At 39.8% G+C, this 16,002-nt stretch overlaps 1 protein-coding gene across 4 annotated transcripts in view; it reads right to left on the bottom strand.

The window, feature by feature from the left end:
- Window positions 1-16,002, bottom strand: part of PYGL (glycogen phosphorylase L) — a 53,595-nt gene that overhangs the window by 4,330 nt on the left and 33,263 nt on the right. For 2 of the 4 annotated variants that reach the window (XM_037155707.2, XM_037155709.2), the window contains exon 20: window positions 13,323-13,495. In XM_037155707.2, coding sequence (XP_037011602.2) covers window positions 13,323-13,495 — 173 coding nt within the window. Of the gene's footprint in view, window positions 1-8,316; window positions 8,357-11,315; window positions 11,558-13,322; window positions 13,496-16,002 lie in introns of those variants that run through there. The other 2 variants (XM_037155710.2, XM_037155711.2) reach the window with 2 other exon arrangements.

The raw sequence follows: 16,002 nt of genomic DNA, 5'->3' as shown, positions 1-16,002 counted from the left end.
TTTGAAGATAAAACTTGCTTTTTGTTCTGATCACTCTTGAGATTTTCTTTTGGTCTTGGTTTTTCAGCAGTTCTACTGTGATTTTTCTAGGTGTGGGTTTCTTAGTACTTATTCTGCCTGGGGGTTTATAGCACAACTGAACTCTGTGGCTTGATGTTCATCTACTTTGGAAAATCGTTGGTCCTCGTATTTTCAATATTGTGCCTGCCTCTCTCATGTCTTCTCTCCCTCTTAGGTCTTTTTCTGGATTTACCAGACTTTTTCGTCTTTGTGCTTTAGTTTAGATATTTTCTTTTGCTCTATTTATATATTTCACTAATTGTTTTCAGCTGATTCTAATATGGTATTTAACCAGTCTATTGATTTCATAATTTTAATTAAATTGTATTATTCAGTTCTGGAATTTCTATCTGATGACTTTTTATAAAATTTATAGTTTTCTTTTTTCCTTTTTAAAAATATATTTTATTGCTTATGCTATTACAATTGTCCCATTTTATTTCCCCCCTTTATTTCCCTCCACCCTCCACCACCTCCCACTAGCATTCCCCACCATAGTTCATGTCCATAGGTCATACATGTAAGTTCTTTGGCATCTCCATTTCCTGTACTATTCTTAACTCCCCCTGTCTACTTTGTACCTATCATTTATGCTACTTATTCCCTGTACTATTTTGCCCATTCTCCCCTCTCCCCCTCCCTGCTGATAACCCCCGTGTGATCTCCATTTCTGTAATTTTTGTTCCTATTCTACTGTTTGCTTAGTTTATTTTTTGTTTTAGGTTTGGTTGTTGATAGTTGTGAGTTTGTTGTCATTTTACACTTCATAGTTTTGGTCTTTCTTTCTTAGATAAGTCCCAACGACATTTCATATAATAAGGGCTTGGTGATGATGAACTCCTTTAGCTTGACCTTATCTGAGAAGCACTTTTTCTGCCCTTCCATTCTAAATGATAGCTTTGCTGGATAGAGCAATCTTGGATGTAGGTCTTTGGATTTCATGAGTTGGAATACCTCTTTCTAGCCCCTTCTTGCCTGCAAGGTTTCTTTTAAGAAATCAGTTAATAGTCTTATAGGAACTTCTTTGTAGGTAACTGTCTCCTTTTCTCTTGCTGCTTTTAAGATTGTCTCCTTATCTTTCATCTTGGCTAATTATGATGTACCTTGGTGTGTGCTTCTTTGGATTCAACTTCTTTGGGACTCTGAACTTCCTGGACTTTCTGGAAGTCTATTTCCTTTGCCAGATTAGGAAAGTTTTCCTTCATTATTTGTTCAATTAAGTTTTCAATTTCTTGCCCTTCCTCTCCTCCTTTGGGCACTCCTATGATTTGGATGTTGGAATAATTAAAGTTGTCCCAGAGATTCCTAAGCCTCTCTTCATTTTTCTGAATTCTTGCTTCTTCATTCTGTTCTGGTTGAATGTTTATTTCTTCCTTCTGCTCCAAACCATTGATTTGTGTCCTGGTTTCCTTCCCATCAATGTTGGTTTCCTATACATTTTCTTTTATTTCACTTTTCATAGCCCTTACTTTTTCCTCAATTTTGCAACTATACTAAACCATTTCTGTGACCATCCTGATTACCAGTATTTTGAACTGTGCACCTGATATGTGAGCTGTCTTTTCCTCACTTAGTTCTATTTTTGGAGTTTTGATCTGTTTTTTCATTTTCTCTATATTTTTTGTCTTGGTGTACCTGTTGCATAGTAAGGGATGGAGCTTTAGGTATTCTGCAGGGCAGGGCACAGGGCAACCCATGTCACTGTATGTAGGGTAGGGGTCTGAGATGGAACAATGCCCCTTGCTTGGTTCTCTGCTGGCTTTCAGTCACTTCCCCCCCTGCTACCCACAAGCAAATTGGGTCTCTCTAGTACTGATTCCCAGGTGAATGGATTTGTGTATGTTCTAGGACCCTGTGGGTCTCTTCAATGAAGCCTCCTGTGAGGCTGGGAGTTTCTCCTCCTGCCACAACCCCCACAGGTTTTTACAGTCAGAGGTTTTGAGGCTTTATTTCCTCCATTCTGGAACCCTGGGTTGTTTTGTCTGTCGCATTCCCCAGCTGTTCCCCCTAATTTATCTGTGTACAAATGTGGGACTTCCTGATCCTCCAGCCACCACCTCTTCTGCCCTGGTCCTCCAGCAGCCACCGTGTGGCAAGTCCTCTCCACCTCAGCTATCCATCTCTGCCCTTCCTACCAGTCTGGATGAATGTTTAACTTCTTGGTTGTTTAACTTCTATACAGTTTGATATTCTGGCAGTTGTAGTTGTTTTGTGTTTTTAAATTTATTGTTGTCCTTCTTTTGGTTGTGCAAGAAGGTAAAGTGTATCTACCTATGTCTCCATCTTGCCTATAAGTCTCTAAAAACTGAATTTATAGTTTTCTGTGAAAATTTTTCTTGTCATTGATTTCTTAAATATATTACCTAAATATATATTTAATTATGTGCCCATGTATGTAAACACATGTATGTAAATAATTTTAAAGGTGAGAATTTTAATGCTTTGATATCAATATAGTAATGCTTTAATAAGAATTTAAAAAATGTACTATTTGTTGTTATTTTAAATTCCATATATGATAACTCCAATATCTAGATCTTTTGTTGATCTATTTCTATTATTGGCTTTTTTCATTTTGGGGGAAAGGCTATTTTTGTCTCTATGTCCAGTTATTTTTAATTAAGTTTTAGACATCATTTATGGAAAGCTGTAGACATAATGTGAGGCTGGGGTAAGTTATCTTTGTCTAGAAAGAATTTGTTTTTTTTCCTAAAAGTTATAATAGGGGCGATCACCTAAAGAACATCAGAGACTGAGCTGCTTCTAAGCTGGTCTATTTCTAGTTCACCATTACTCCCAAGGTGTTGTCCTTTGAGGTCACAACAAAAAGCCTGAGAAATGTACTAAGGCCTTTCTCCTTGTCAGGTGCTGAGCTCTAATTGTGTCCATTTGGTCCTGTGAGGATGCTGAAAGTTCTGTCTAGTTCTAAGCCTCTAAGCTACCACTGTTGCTTTCAAAATTTCAACTCCTTTGAGGGGAGAGGCAGCTCAAACTCTTTTGGCATTTGTCTTTTGGTAATGGCTCTACAAAATCTCATTGGTTTAGCCGGCCTCAGGGGCCTTCACACACACACACACACACACACACACACACACACACACACACACACCCTCATCTGATACATGTTTTCTAATTGTTCTCTGAGAAGGTGTTGGCCAAAACAACCTAGTCAGCCTCTGGCACATTCTTAACAATGGGCTGCCAAGCAGTTTTCCTCCCTGTAATACTTTGCTTTCTAAAATTCTCCAAACCTTGAACATCTGGTTGTGTTTTTGAAGAAAGTAGTGGTTTGCAACTACCGTGTGCATGGAAATCTCTTGTTTGGGTGGGTGGGGAAGCTTGTTTAAAATGCACATTCTCACACTCCCAGTCACCTGGAGATTCTGACTTCTGACTCAGTAAGTCTGGTGGTGGGGTCCAGGAATGTGCATTATTAATAAGCTTCACAAATGATTTTGATGTGGGTAGCGCATGTACAATACCTTGAGTACCCCTTATTTAGTGAAGGTGATATTTAGATATAATAGGTGAATTATTTTTTTATTATTTTCAAGGATCCCCAGTTGATGCTATTGTTCTGGAAGCTCCATTTACCAACATGTGGACAGCAAGTATCAATTATCCCTTGTTAAAGGTGAGTCTCTTATTCACCTTCACAATATGTCCAAGTGTTTCCACACACTTTTCAACCACAATCCTTTTCTTAAGTAGTTTTATATATTTCTAAGTTATTCTAACTTAAGATAGGTTATTAACTTAATAACTTAAGACAGGTTATTAGCTAGTTGCTATTAGAGGAGGCCACAATGGCTTTCAGATTTGGTAGTGCTATTATTATTATTTTAAAAAATATTTATTTTTTAGAAAGAGGGGAAGAGTGGGAGAAAAACATTGATGTATAAAAGATTCATTGATTGATTGCCTGTCACATGTGCCCACATGGGGGCCTGGCCTGAAACCCTGGCATGTGCCCTGACTGGGAATTGAACCAGCAACCTTTCAGTTTGCAGGATGGTGCTCAACCCACTGAGCCACACCAGCCAGGATGGTAGTGCTTTTACTTTCTTCTAATAGATTGAGTGGCTTATTAAGAGCCAAAACTTTACTTCTTATCTTTTCATTTACATTTACATTGAATGACATAAGTTATTCAAATTATTTGTATTTCAAATACATTCTTTTTTTTTTTTTTGCTTTTTTACTCCCTTAATGGTATCTCATAATGAAGAGATATCCTTCAATTTCAAGTGAACTAGTTTACCAATATTTTTAATGGTTAATGCTTTTAAAATAAAAGTATCTTAATAAATTCTGCTTACCTAAAGATTATGAAGATACTGTTTATGCTACTTTCTAAAAATTGTTTTCCTCTTACATTTAGACCTGCATCCTAGGCATGTATTTTTGCATGTGTAGGATGTAGAAGTCCATATGCCTGTTCAGTCGGCCCAGTGCCATTTACTAAATTGACCTTCCCCATCACTCAGCAGTGCCAGTGTCTGTATGTATCAATGTCCCTCTCTTGGTAGAGCCTCATTTCTCTATAATCTCTTAATTAGTGTAGCTTTATATGTCTTGCTATATGGCTAAGTTCTTCAGCTTTGGTTTTTTTTTATTTATTATATTTATTTTTGGAGAGGGGAGAAGGAAGGGAGAAAGAGAGGCAGAGAAACACCAGTGTGTGAAAGAAACATTGATCGATTGCCTCTTGCTTGTGTCAGCTGAGGACAGTGCTCACATCCCAGGCACGTGCCCTGACCTGGAATCAGACCTTGCACTGTGTGGGACGACGCCTAACCAACTGAACCATGCCCGTCAGGGCAGCTCTGTTCTTAGTCTAGATCATCTTGACTGAGCTTTACCTTTTGCATTTCCACATACATTTTGGAATGTACTTGTCAATTTCTTTAAAAAAAAACAACCCAACTTCCTGGAGTTTTGATTACTTTGGATCTATAGATCAATTTGGGGAGGGGAGGGTTGATAGCTTTCTAATAATGAGTCTTTCAATTCAGGAACATGGTATATACAAGTTTATTTTTTAAATTAATTATTTAAAAAATTAATTATTTGATTTTCTGAATTTCAGTTTTAGGTTAGGTTCTTTTTTTAAACAATTTTATTTATTAATTTTTAGAGAGAGGAGAAGGGAGGGGGAAAGAGGGGTAGTGAAACATCAATGTGTGGTTGCCTCTTGTTCCCCACTGCAGACCCAGCCTGCAACCCAGGCATGTGCCCTAGACTAGGAATCAAACCAACAACCATTTGGTTCACAGGCCGGCACTCAATCCACTGAGCCACACCAGCCAGGGCTAGGTTAGGATCTCTTAGAAGCCAAGTCTATGGCAGGGATTTGGTGTGTGTGACTTATTGAGAGTACTCTTCAAGAAAGATCTTCTAGGTCATTTGATTGAGGGTTGTAGGATAAGGAAGGGGAAAGAGCAGAATAAGATGTGACTTTAGGTAAAGTCTAGCTTTGGCTTGATCCACTGGAACTCTAAGGTTTGAGTAAAGGCTGTAGTTGTTTCTGCCATCCTGGGGTTAGAGTGTTGGGGGGAGGGTAGCATAACCTCCCAGAAGCACAGGCTTCTGTCATCCAAGGGCGAGGAGAAGGGGCAGTCAATGTTTACATCAAGGGTTAATTAATTTTATTAGGTTTTCCAAAGAACTCACTTAGACTTCGTTGATTACCTGTATTGTAGGCTATCTTATTAATTTCTGATCTTCATTCTCTTTCCTCTATTTTCTTTAGATTTAATTTGTTGTTCTTTAAAAATTTTCTTGACATGGTACTTGGATAATTTATTTTCAGTATTTCTTTTCCTAGTTTCTGCCTTTAGGCAGATTCCACTTAAGCCACACTTCAGCTGCATCTCATACGTTTTTAAATAAATTTTAATTATAATTTTGTTTAATATATTTTATGATATTGTAGCTTCTTTGACTTATGGGTTATTTAGAAGTATATATCATAATTTCTAAACATTCCAGTATTTGATTTTTGTTATTGACTTCTAGCTCAATTCTACCATCATCTGAGAATATACTCTGTGTGATTTCAGTTTTCTGAAATCCGTTCAGAATTGCTTTATGTCCCCCAAAATGCTCAATTTTGGTAAATGCTCCATGTGCTTGAAAAGAATGTGTTCTGTCTTTTGGGTACAGCATTCTAATGTGTCAATTAGGTTAATATTCTTAGCATATCATTTAATTCTTCTATATCCTTACCAATTTTTTAACTATTTTATTAGTTACCAAAGGAAAAGTATTAAAATATCTCACTATGATTGTGGAGTTATTTCTACTTTAGACCTGTCAATTTTTGCTGTAGTTTTTTGAGGTTATATTATTAGAAACATACTTTAATAATAATGTGATTTTAAAAAAGACTTTATTTATTCTTGGGGGGAAGGAAGGGAGAAAGAGAGAAAGGGAGGGAGAGAAACACTGATCAGTTGTCTCTTGCACTGCCCCGAATGGGGACAGGGCCTCCAGCCCAGGCATGCGCCCTGATCAGGAATCCAACTGGCGAACTTTTGCTTTGCGGGACAATCTCCAGTACCAATTGAGCCACACCAATCAGTGCAATAATGTAATTTTATATCTTTCATGTGAGTTGATCCTTTTTTCATCATGAAATATCCCCTTTTGTAGCGCTTAATAATGCTTGACTTAAAGCCAACTTTGTCTCATATTAGTATACCTTTAAGTGTTTGTATTTTCTATCCATTGGCTTTTAATTTTTCTGAATTCTTACATTTAATGCATATCGCTTACAAGCAGCATATAGCCCAAGGTTTGCTTTCTTTTTTAGGATAACAGACTTTTTTGTTAACTGAAGTATTTAGTCTGTTTACATTTAGTGTAATTATGATGTATCAAGGTTTCAATCTACTCTTTTACTATGCTCTTTTTATTTGTGTTGACTGCTCTGTGTTCTTTTGCCTTAGGATTCTTGCTTGCTTCTGACTGGGCACAGAGTAAGCACTTAATGGCCATTAGCTATTCTTTATTATGAGTGGAGTGCCATAATTCTACAATGACTGTCGAATAAGAAAGTGTATGCTGCGCGAGACACCAGATGCAGTAAAAGGCATAGGTCCTCACCCTCAAGAAGCTTGCTGTCTAGTTAGGGAGATAGGAAATTAGAGGGGGCTATAAAATAAAGACAGATTTCCACATGTCATTTTGAGTCAATTTCATTACCAAGAATAGGAAGACAGCATGAGAGTGGAAAAGGAGCATGGGCTATGGAGCCAGAAATATTTGAGTCAAACTTGGCCTTTGCCACTAACCACTTATGACACAGCTAAGTTATTTTTCTTCTCTGAGTTTCCCATTTTTATATAACAGGGTTGATAACTGTCTATTGAATGGGGTTGTTGCCAAGAGTAAATTAACTAAAATAATGTATACAAAGTACCCAGCTGCTAATAGGCACCGAACACATGCATATTCTCTTTTCTCACTCTGTTACCAAGTAGACTAAGGTTAAGTGTTAGGGGAGGACCCTGAACAATGACTTCAGGATGAGAATTCAGGGAAGAGGAGGATCCTGTGTGCAGGTATGGTCAATGAAGACTTACAGGTTGATAGAACGTAAGCTTCTTTTCTGAGGGTGAGGGAGAGCCGTTAGGTCACAGTCTGGAGGGGAGAATGTTGGGTCAAGTCAAAGCACATGGCTGGAGTGGGACAACTATGTACCATAAGATGCTGAGAATCACATAGGCCTCTCACATAAGATCTTTCACACTTAGCCTTTTACGTCCTCACAGCAACTCTGTGAGTTTGGCATCATTGCCTGCATTTAGAGCCGAGGGAAATGGGGGCTTAGAGGCTTAAGCACCAAAGGGGCACCTGCCCTAGAAGAAAAGAAAATGGGACTCAGTGCTACATTTTCTTGTGCTGGGCAGACAGACTGAAGATGTGCAGCCTTTAGAACAAAGGACTGTGCTCAGATGTGGACTGGCTTGAAGCCAAGCCAGGGGGATTTTTTATTTTTATTTTTTAAGGCAGTATGGTACTCCCAAAGCTCTATAACAGCAGATTCCATGGTATTTTAAGGCTATTCATCTGGTGGTATTGCAGAATAGGGAGGCGGGAGACTAATTAGGCACCTATGGCCGTGCTCTGGGCCGGAGGGGATGCTATGACCTCTGAGTCTCAAGGGGCACTGGGGCTACTGAGGAGTGAGGAAAAGGGGAGGAGGTTGGTTTGGGCGGTTTTCTTCTTACTCCTTTAGAATTTGAGATGCATTGCTGAAGGCTTCTCTTACTGAATATCCCTCAGAGAACTCCTGGTTCCCGGGGTGGTGGAATCCGAAGACAAAGACGAAAGAAGACAAAACAAGAAATTTTGTCCTTAATATGGGTAAAAGGCAGGAAAAGTAAAAAAGAACAGGAGAGGCTGTTGGGATGTCCAGACTGCACCTGAATGCAAATCATTTGCTGAGACCAGGCAGAAAGTGCAGGCCAGACAAATGCAGTGAGACCACGAGGCTCCTGGTCACAGCTGGCTGATGCAGACACTGTGAAGCAGAAGTTTGTCTTTATTGCTCCAACGGCAGATTGCGCAGCCATTTTCCACCAAATTTCCTTTAATTTACCAAAGTTTTTACAATGGCATGACTTTAAAAAAAATTATTTTTTAGAAAGAGAGAGGGGGGAGTTTGGAGTCAGGGGTGGGGGGAGAGAGAGATTGATTTGTTGTTCTACTTATTTGCGCATTCACTGGTTGACTCTTGTATGTGCCCCGACTGGGGATTGAACCCGCAGCCTTGGTTTATGGGGAGGACACTCTAACCAACTTAACCCAGACAGGGCATGACTTTCTTTTTTAAATCAGAAAAAAGTTTTTTCAAAGTTTATTGTATTTAGAAAGTGACTGTTCTTTATATTGCTATAGTTCATAGTGGGAGACTGTAGCCAGTATCACATCAGAACAACTAACTAATTTCTCTACACTCAGAAAGGAGGATGTGCCCAATCCAGAAACTGTTTCCACAGTGAACGCAATTCTTTTCTTTTTAAAACTGCGAAGTGCAGTTCGTATTTACTGGCTACAGTACCTGTTCTGTACCCGCTTCCTTCCCTGGGCAACATCCCATTTACTATCTCGCAACCCTCTTCCCTCTCTCCTCCATTCTAAGGAATAAAATCTGAACGAAATCCAGTCACAATAAGATGAAAATGACTAATAATAGCTTAAAGTGTATACCAGGGATATTACATAAGAGACTCATTCCATGTTCTGGAAATATTTATTGAGTGTTCATTAGGTACCAGGAAATTTTCTAGGTTCTGGAACTACCACAGGGAATTAGAAAGCTGTAGTTCATCCTACTGTGAAGTTTATGTACTTGGCTGGAGAGAAGGAAGAGCATTTTCAATACGGAGAAGTCCTGAGAAAGTAATGCAATGTGCTAGGGTATCACTGGGTGGTGGGAGGGACTAGGTTCAATAGCTGGTTTGGGAAATCTGCTCAAAGAACTATTGTCTAAGCCCAGACTTGTATGAGAAGGAGCCAGCAGCCGTAGGAAAATCTGGAGGCCTTGGGATGAGGGAAAAGCAAGGGCAAGAGCCCTGAGGTGGGATCGAGGCTGGTCCAGGAGCAGAAGGCAGCATTGTGTCAGGCCCTGAAGGCCAAAGTGACACTTCGGTTAAATCCAAACGCCTTTGGAGGATGTGAAGCACAGAGCCTCTTGGGATTGTTGGTGTAATTCATGCAAGAGATGAAAGGTGCGTTAGGCTGGGTGATAGTGGAAATGGAGAGAAATGGATGAATTTGGAATCTAGCTTGGAGGTAGAATTGAAGTTTGTGAGGAAGATGTAATATTGCTCAGGGTTTGTGTCCTTTCCTCATTTTCAGTTAAAATAAATGCTTTTAGGGCATATAAACCAATTTACCTATTGACTTCATCAAAATATGGTAAAGCTAATTTAACTAGAATTCTATTTATTGGAGTTTGCCATTAACAAGGGAATTGAGTATGTTTAGAATGTAACTGTAGTTGAAGTCCTGTGGTCATTGTTAAAAAAAAACAACAACTAAACTAAAATGCCTTTAAAACATTGCAGTATCAATTCAACAGTTTATAATGTTCAAGTCCTTTAAACCACTTATCTATGTATTATATACTTAATATTCTGATTAATCAGAATATTCTGTTCCCCAACCAAACCAGTTAATTATGTTCATCATGGAAGCAATTTTTAGACTATTGTATCACTGCTCCTTTAAGAATATGGAGAAATCAGTTAGTGGTGCTATTTGTGTTGTAAAGAAAGAAGGAAGCAGAAACCACAGACTGTACACAGTGATGGTCAGTGGATGGGGGATCGTGTGTGGTGTGTTTCGTCTCAGTTCCTCTCTGTACTTTCCAAATTCCTACAATGGTGTGAATCACTTTTATAATCATAACAGTTTTTTTTAAGTTTATTATATTTAGAAAAGTACTGCTCTCTCTATTACCACAGTTCATGGTGGGGAACTACAGCAAAGGATATAGCTGCAGGCCAAGTTTTAATTTTGTTTCTTTTTAAAAAACAGATCTACCGGAAACTTCCAGGATTTTTACAAACACTTATGGATGCCCTGAGAAAAGACAAAATAGTCTTCCCTAATGATGAAAAGTAAGCTAATAATGAAAAATGTCCATTATTGCGTGTTTATAGGATTCTGGGGATAACTGTCAGGTGACTTACTGGATGGGTAGATGGGCAGTCTGAGAGAGTAGCTAAGAAGTGTTAGGTGGGCCCTAGGATCTAAGGTAATTATCTACAAAGTTTTAGCATTTGATGTTTTCCTCATGATTAATTTGATGACTTCACAGACTTGGTACTTTCTAGGAAGTCATACAGGGAGTCTATCAGAACCCTTTAAAGGTCCTTTAGGGTCCAGCCTAACATTTCTAGGGGGATCCCTGACTTTTAGGCCTTATTCCCCATGTAACCAAAACCTATCCACTATCCAGCCCACTAACCTGACAGCAAGTCCAACGAGTAGAATTTGGTAGGTCACCCTCTCATAGTTGTAGAATTTGAGCAAATAGGTAGTCATTATTAGTATTTTTCTATTTCAATACATTCAAGGGATCTAACATTCTCAGGAGTAACAGACAGCAAGCTACTATGCCATGGACAGAAGGGTATCAAGGACTGGGTGCAGGGAGGGCAGTATCATTTGAGGATGTCCCTGGGGTTAGGAACACATTCTTCATGCCACAGCCTCACTGAATTACCAGAGCAGGAGGCTGATCAGGAAGCTAATCGAAACTATTTATTGCATGTTCATCCTGTACATTTATGGAGAAAAGTAAATAAATGGACACAAAGGATTCCATTTTGTCCTGTAGTAGTTATTATTTTGGGGTTTTGGGTTCTTTTATAGTCTTTTAATTATAACATTCCAAATATTATGATATAAGGTGGAGTAAGGAAAAAGATGAGATTCTTGTAACTCTGTATAAATTCAGTATTTCGGTGTTTTTCTTCCTCATCTAAAAAAAGTCACATAGAAGCAGACTAAGTTAATCGGATACCTAATTAAATTGTATAAGTAAATAGAAGGGGAGAAAATTACCCAGAGAAAAAATAAGTTACTATTGGGAGGGAAGGAAAGAGAGGTCTATTTTGGGCAAACTTCATGTTTCGGTAAAGCTCTAACTTGGAGGAAGAGGAGAAATCCCAACGAATGATTCTTGAACTGAATGCTTTTCTCCTACTTGTTCCTAGTGTAAAATTCCTGTCTTCCCCGCTTCTCATCATTCATGGCGAGGATGACAGGACGGTGCCTTTGGAGAACGGAAAACAGGTAAACCGAGAGCTCAGTCCTGACTGAGACGTACTGGTCTTATTTCACCATCTTCTCTTCTAGTCAGACTTTGACTAGAGCCGGGAGGAGGGTCTCCGACACCCTCAGGGATTCTCTACACCCCTAAATAACCATGCTCCTGGTGTATATAGTAAGCATCCCTATCTTGTGCTTCTCGGCTCAAAGGAGCATTTGTGGTGGACCCTAGTTCCTCATTTGGGGTCTGTGAACCTGGAAGTGTCAGGAAGATCCCAGGACACTACGGGAACCTCTATATAGTCTTTCCTGCAGCGGCTCTTAAAAATAGGGACACAGTTTCTTTTAATGGAACGGAGTGCGCCCGTCAGGATTCCTTGTCTTCGCAAGGAAGTGTGGACAGCGGAGGATGAGGTTCTCTGTGTTCTGTGTGAGCCACGCAGCTTTCAGGTCCTCAGTGGCAGAGGCAGCCTGGTGGGAACGTGGAGAATCCCCACACATCTGACCTAATGGGACTAGCTCCTCAAGCCAGGTGTCTCCTACCCTTGTATGAAAATCAGACTAGAAAAACAACATTTCTGATGGTCAGCCTCTGAATGCCTGTCCTTCTGTCCCCTTGCAGCTCTATGAAATTGCACACAACGCGTACAGGAACAAAGAGAGGGTCAAGATGGTGATCTTTCCTTCTGGCTTCCAACACAACCTGCTGTGTAGAAGCCCCATGCTGTTAAAAACTGTGAGGTAAGAGTGCCTTTACTAAATGTGACTTTCTTCTCCTAAAGGCAGTGAGGGCTGCTCTGGCTTACTCAGACCAAGAGGTGGGGAAAGCATGTGATCTGACTGAGGTCCTTTTTCGGCAGAGATTTCCTGAATGAGCAGTGGGCATGAGGTCTGAGAGCAGCAGAAACCTTCAGCCAAGACTTGGTCCGGACAGCGCCTGTGATGTGTATTTTTTGTGTGTAAGATGTACTGGGCTGCTTGGATGAGCTAAAGTCACTGGCATTTCTCCAAGTCACCTGCCAACTATGAAACAGGGATGTTGGGTGGTATGGAACATTCTCTTTTAGCTTATCACAGTCTACTTTGTGAAAGATGCTGAAAAATCACTACGGAGAATCAACACTTGGTAAAAAATGGATCCCACAGAAAAATGTGTAGTTAAATGATTTATGTGTTAGTTTAGTTAATTTAAATACCATTAAAAAGTTCCAAGCAGTTTTCTAGCTTTCTGATTGACTGGGGAAAGTCCTGGCTTGTGACTCAATCTTTTATAAAGTAATACCCTTTGGCACTCAGGTAGCCCTGGAAATTGACACTTTATTTTTAGCCAGTATAGGTACATACTTTCCCCTCCCAATTCCCGGAGATGCTGAACTGGACAGTTAGCTAACTAAACAAAATAAAATCAAAGAATGTTGCAAAAATGTTCAAGTCCCATAGAAGCTATTTTCCCCTGCAGACGTTTTATGACTTACTTTCCATTAGCTTTGTACACCTCATTGCTAACTTCATTAGATAAGGAAATCTTTAGATCCGAAGGCTCCATGTTCCAGATGTCCCTGGCGTACTCCTTGATCGTGCGGTCACTGGAGAACTTCCCCGAGGCGGCTATGTTCTTGAGGACCATTATGTTCCAGGCCTTCGGATTCTGTAAACAACACAGACACGTGTGGCCCGGAGCCTGACTGCCCGTCCAGCTTTCCAACCAGCATCAGGCCAACCACATCAAGGCACATTTCATGGAGACGGACAGGAGTAAACTGTAGTGAATATACATACTCTTGTTTCAGAGCTGAGAACCAAATAGGGCAGACTGTGCTTCTCTCCTACTTTGAGGATATATTTCTCATAAGAACGAAGAAAAAGTAGTTTTCATTTCAGAGAAGCCATGAATGTAAATTACCTGATTGATAACTGTTGCTATGATTATAGTGTTTTGGCATGGAAATCAGATTTCCCATGTGTTATTTCAAATGAAGATGCCTTCCTGTAAACTACAGGGGAAAGAAAGGGACACCAACACTCATTATCTGCTAGATACCACATCAAGTGATTTAACAAATCATCCGTGGCTAACGAAATTTGAAAAACATTATGCTAGAATGCCAGCTATCAGGGAAAAGATCCAGTAAGAGTCTTTATCGACCTATTTCTCTCTCTCTTTTTTTTTTTTTAAGATTTTATTTATTTATCTTTAGAGGGGAAGGGAAGGAGAGAGGGAGAGAAACATCAATGTATGGTTGCCTTTCGTGCGTCCCCTGTTGGGAATTGGCCTGCAGGGAATTGGCCCGCAACCCAGGCATGTGCCCTGACTGGGAATCGAACCACGATTGTCTAGTTTGAAGGCCTGCGGTCAATCTATTGAGCTACACGAGCCAGGGCTACTCCTCTTTTTTTTGTTCTTTCTGAAGGCAGATGCCCCAGTACGGCTGTACTGAATCTGAAATACACCACTGGGGTTTCAAAACAAAGGCTTTATTCTTAATAAAATATGTAACATCCAAATCTCATAATTTTTATTCCAATAAGAATATAAGAAACTATTTATTTTATAGCCCATGATCTTGTAAAGAACTCTAAGAGTTCACTGAAAATGACCAGAACATTGTTCAAAACCAATAGCAATGCACTACACACATTAAAAACAAATCAAAACTGCCATCATTCCTTAAGGTACTGCAGAGAACAGTTCAGACTCTAGAAACTTACAAAAATAAAATAAAAGCTTCCTGTTTTCATTTTCTTTGTATTATGGAGGCTTAGAAAAACAACCCTACGTGATTGGGAAGTTTAGTCATTAAGCCTCAACAGTACAACTATTGTTAAGAGTAAAAACTGCAATTTGCACTAATGAATAAGAAAGACTGAACCAAATGCTTGGTTTCCAGATGGGCACCCTTTGGACGGGGGCCATCATTTTCACAGAAGAGAGCCATTGTGCAAATCCAACACTCACGTTTGTGCTCGCCCGTGGTCAGATTTTTCTTTCCTGCTCTGCTTTGTTTCTACTTCTTTCCCCCTGAAACCTTTCTACATACAAGCATGAGTTGAAATCAAGAGGGAAGAGGTAGAAGGGGCCATTTTCCTTTCTCTGTCTTTGAGTTCTTGAAGGCCATATGTGCCTGCTCTCTCCATTGCTCAGGAGGCAGGAAGTGAGCCTCTCGGCTTAACTCTAACATTTCCAGGCCTTGCTTAGGGCCATTAACTTTAATTTATTCTGGTCTATGCACATTTGGGGGACTGGTTATGACTCTACCAGAAGATAATGGCTATGAAGCAGCACGAGCTTTGAATGACCCTATTTTAAAACCCCAATGAGATACCTGAAATGACTGCAGGAACCACCTTGGTTTGGGGAAAGGAACTGAAAAAAATGTATGTTTCTGTTGGAAGTAGTTACTAATTGTCCAAAGGGCAGAATGTGGTGATTTTATGGATTCTCACTATTCTGCTGTATAATGGTTGAAGGGCAAAAATAAAGACTATGGGCCACTCTGGCCAGCGTGGCTCAGCTGGTTGGAGCATTGTCCCTTAACTGAAGGCTTGTGAATTTGATCCCTGGTCTGGGTGAGTACAGGAGACAACCAATCGATGTTTCTCTCTTACACTGATGTTTTTCTCTCTCCTGTCTTCTTTCTCTAAAGCAGTGAAAATAAAATGCCCTTGGGTGAGAATAGAAAAAAAGACAAAAGACTATGGGTGCATAGGCAACTACGCCCAGAAGGCTCAAGGACATCGACCTCAAGAGATCCATTCTCTTTTCTCATATCTGATTTTCTGTGGTGCCTGCAATTCGCTAACAGTCTTCTGTCAGAGATGGTCAACCGTTCCATGGATTTACCACATCCACCCAGAGGGCTGGGCTATTTGATAAAGGTGCTCATGGCTCTGGCCTTGCCTTCCTTTCCTTTCCTTCCTTTTTTTCTTTTTCTGCGTAGTCTTTCTTGTTCCTTTACCTTTCTTTTTTTTTAAAAATTCAACCATGAATCCTCCCTTCTTTCTCTACATTTATATTCTATTCATTCAGTCCCACTCCATGGGTGGCCTAGGAGAGGCACTTACTTTGCAATTGTCAAAGAACAGGGGGCCAGTTTTTATCCCAATAAACTATATTAACAACCACACCTAAAACAAAAGCAAACTAAGAGGATAGCT

Source organism: Artibeus jamaicensis, unplaced genomic scaffold (genome assembly GCF_021234435.1).
Source record: "Artibeus jamaicensis isolate MK-2021 breed Jamaican fruit bat unplaced genomic scaffold, CSHL_Jam_final contig_548, whole genome shotgun sequence".
NCBI classification, from domain to species: Eukaryota; Metazoa; Chordata; class Mammalia; order Chiroptera; family Phyllostomidae; genus Artibeus; species Artibeus jamaicensis.
The sequence above is the reverse complement of the archived record's forward strand: the minus strand, read 5'-3'. Positions and strand labels throughout refer to the sequence as shown.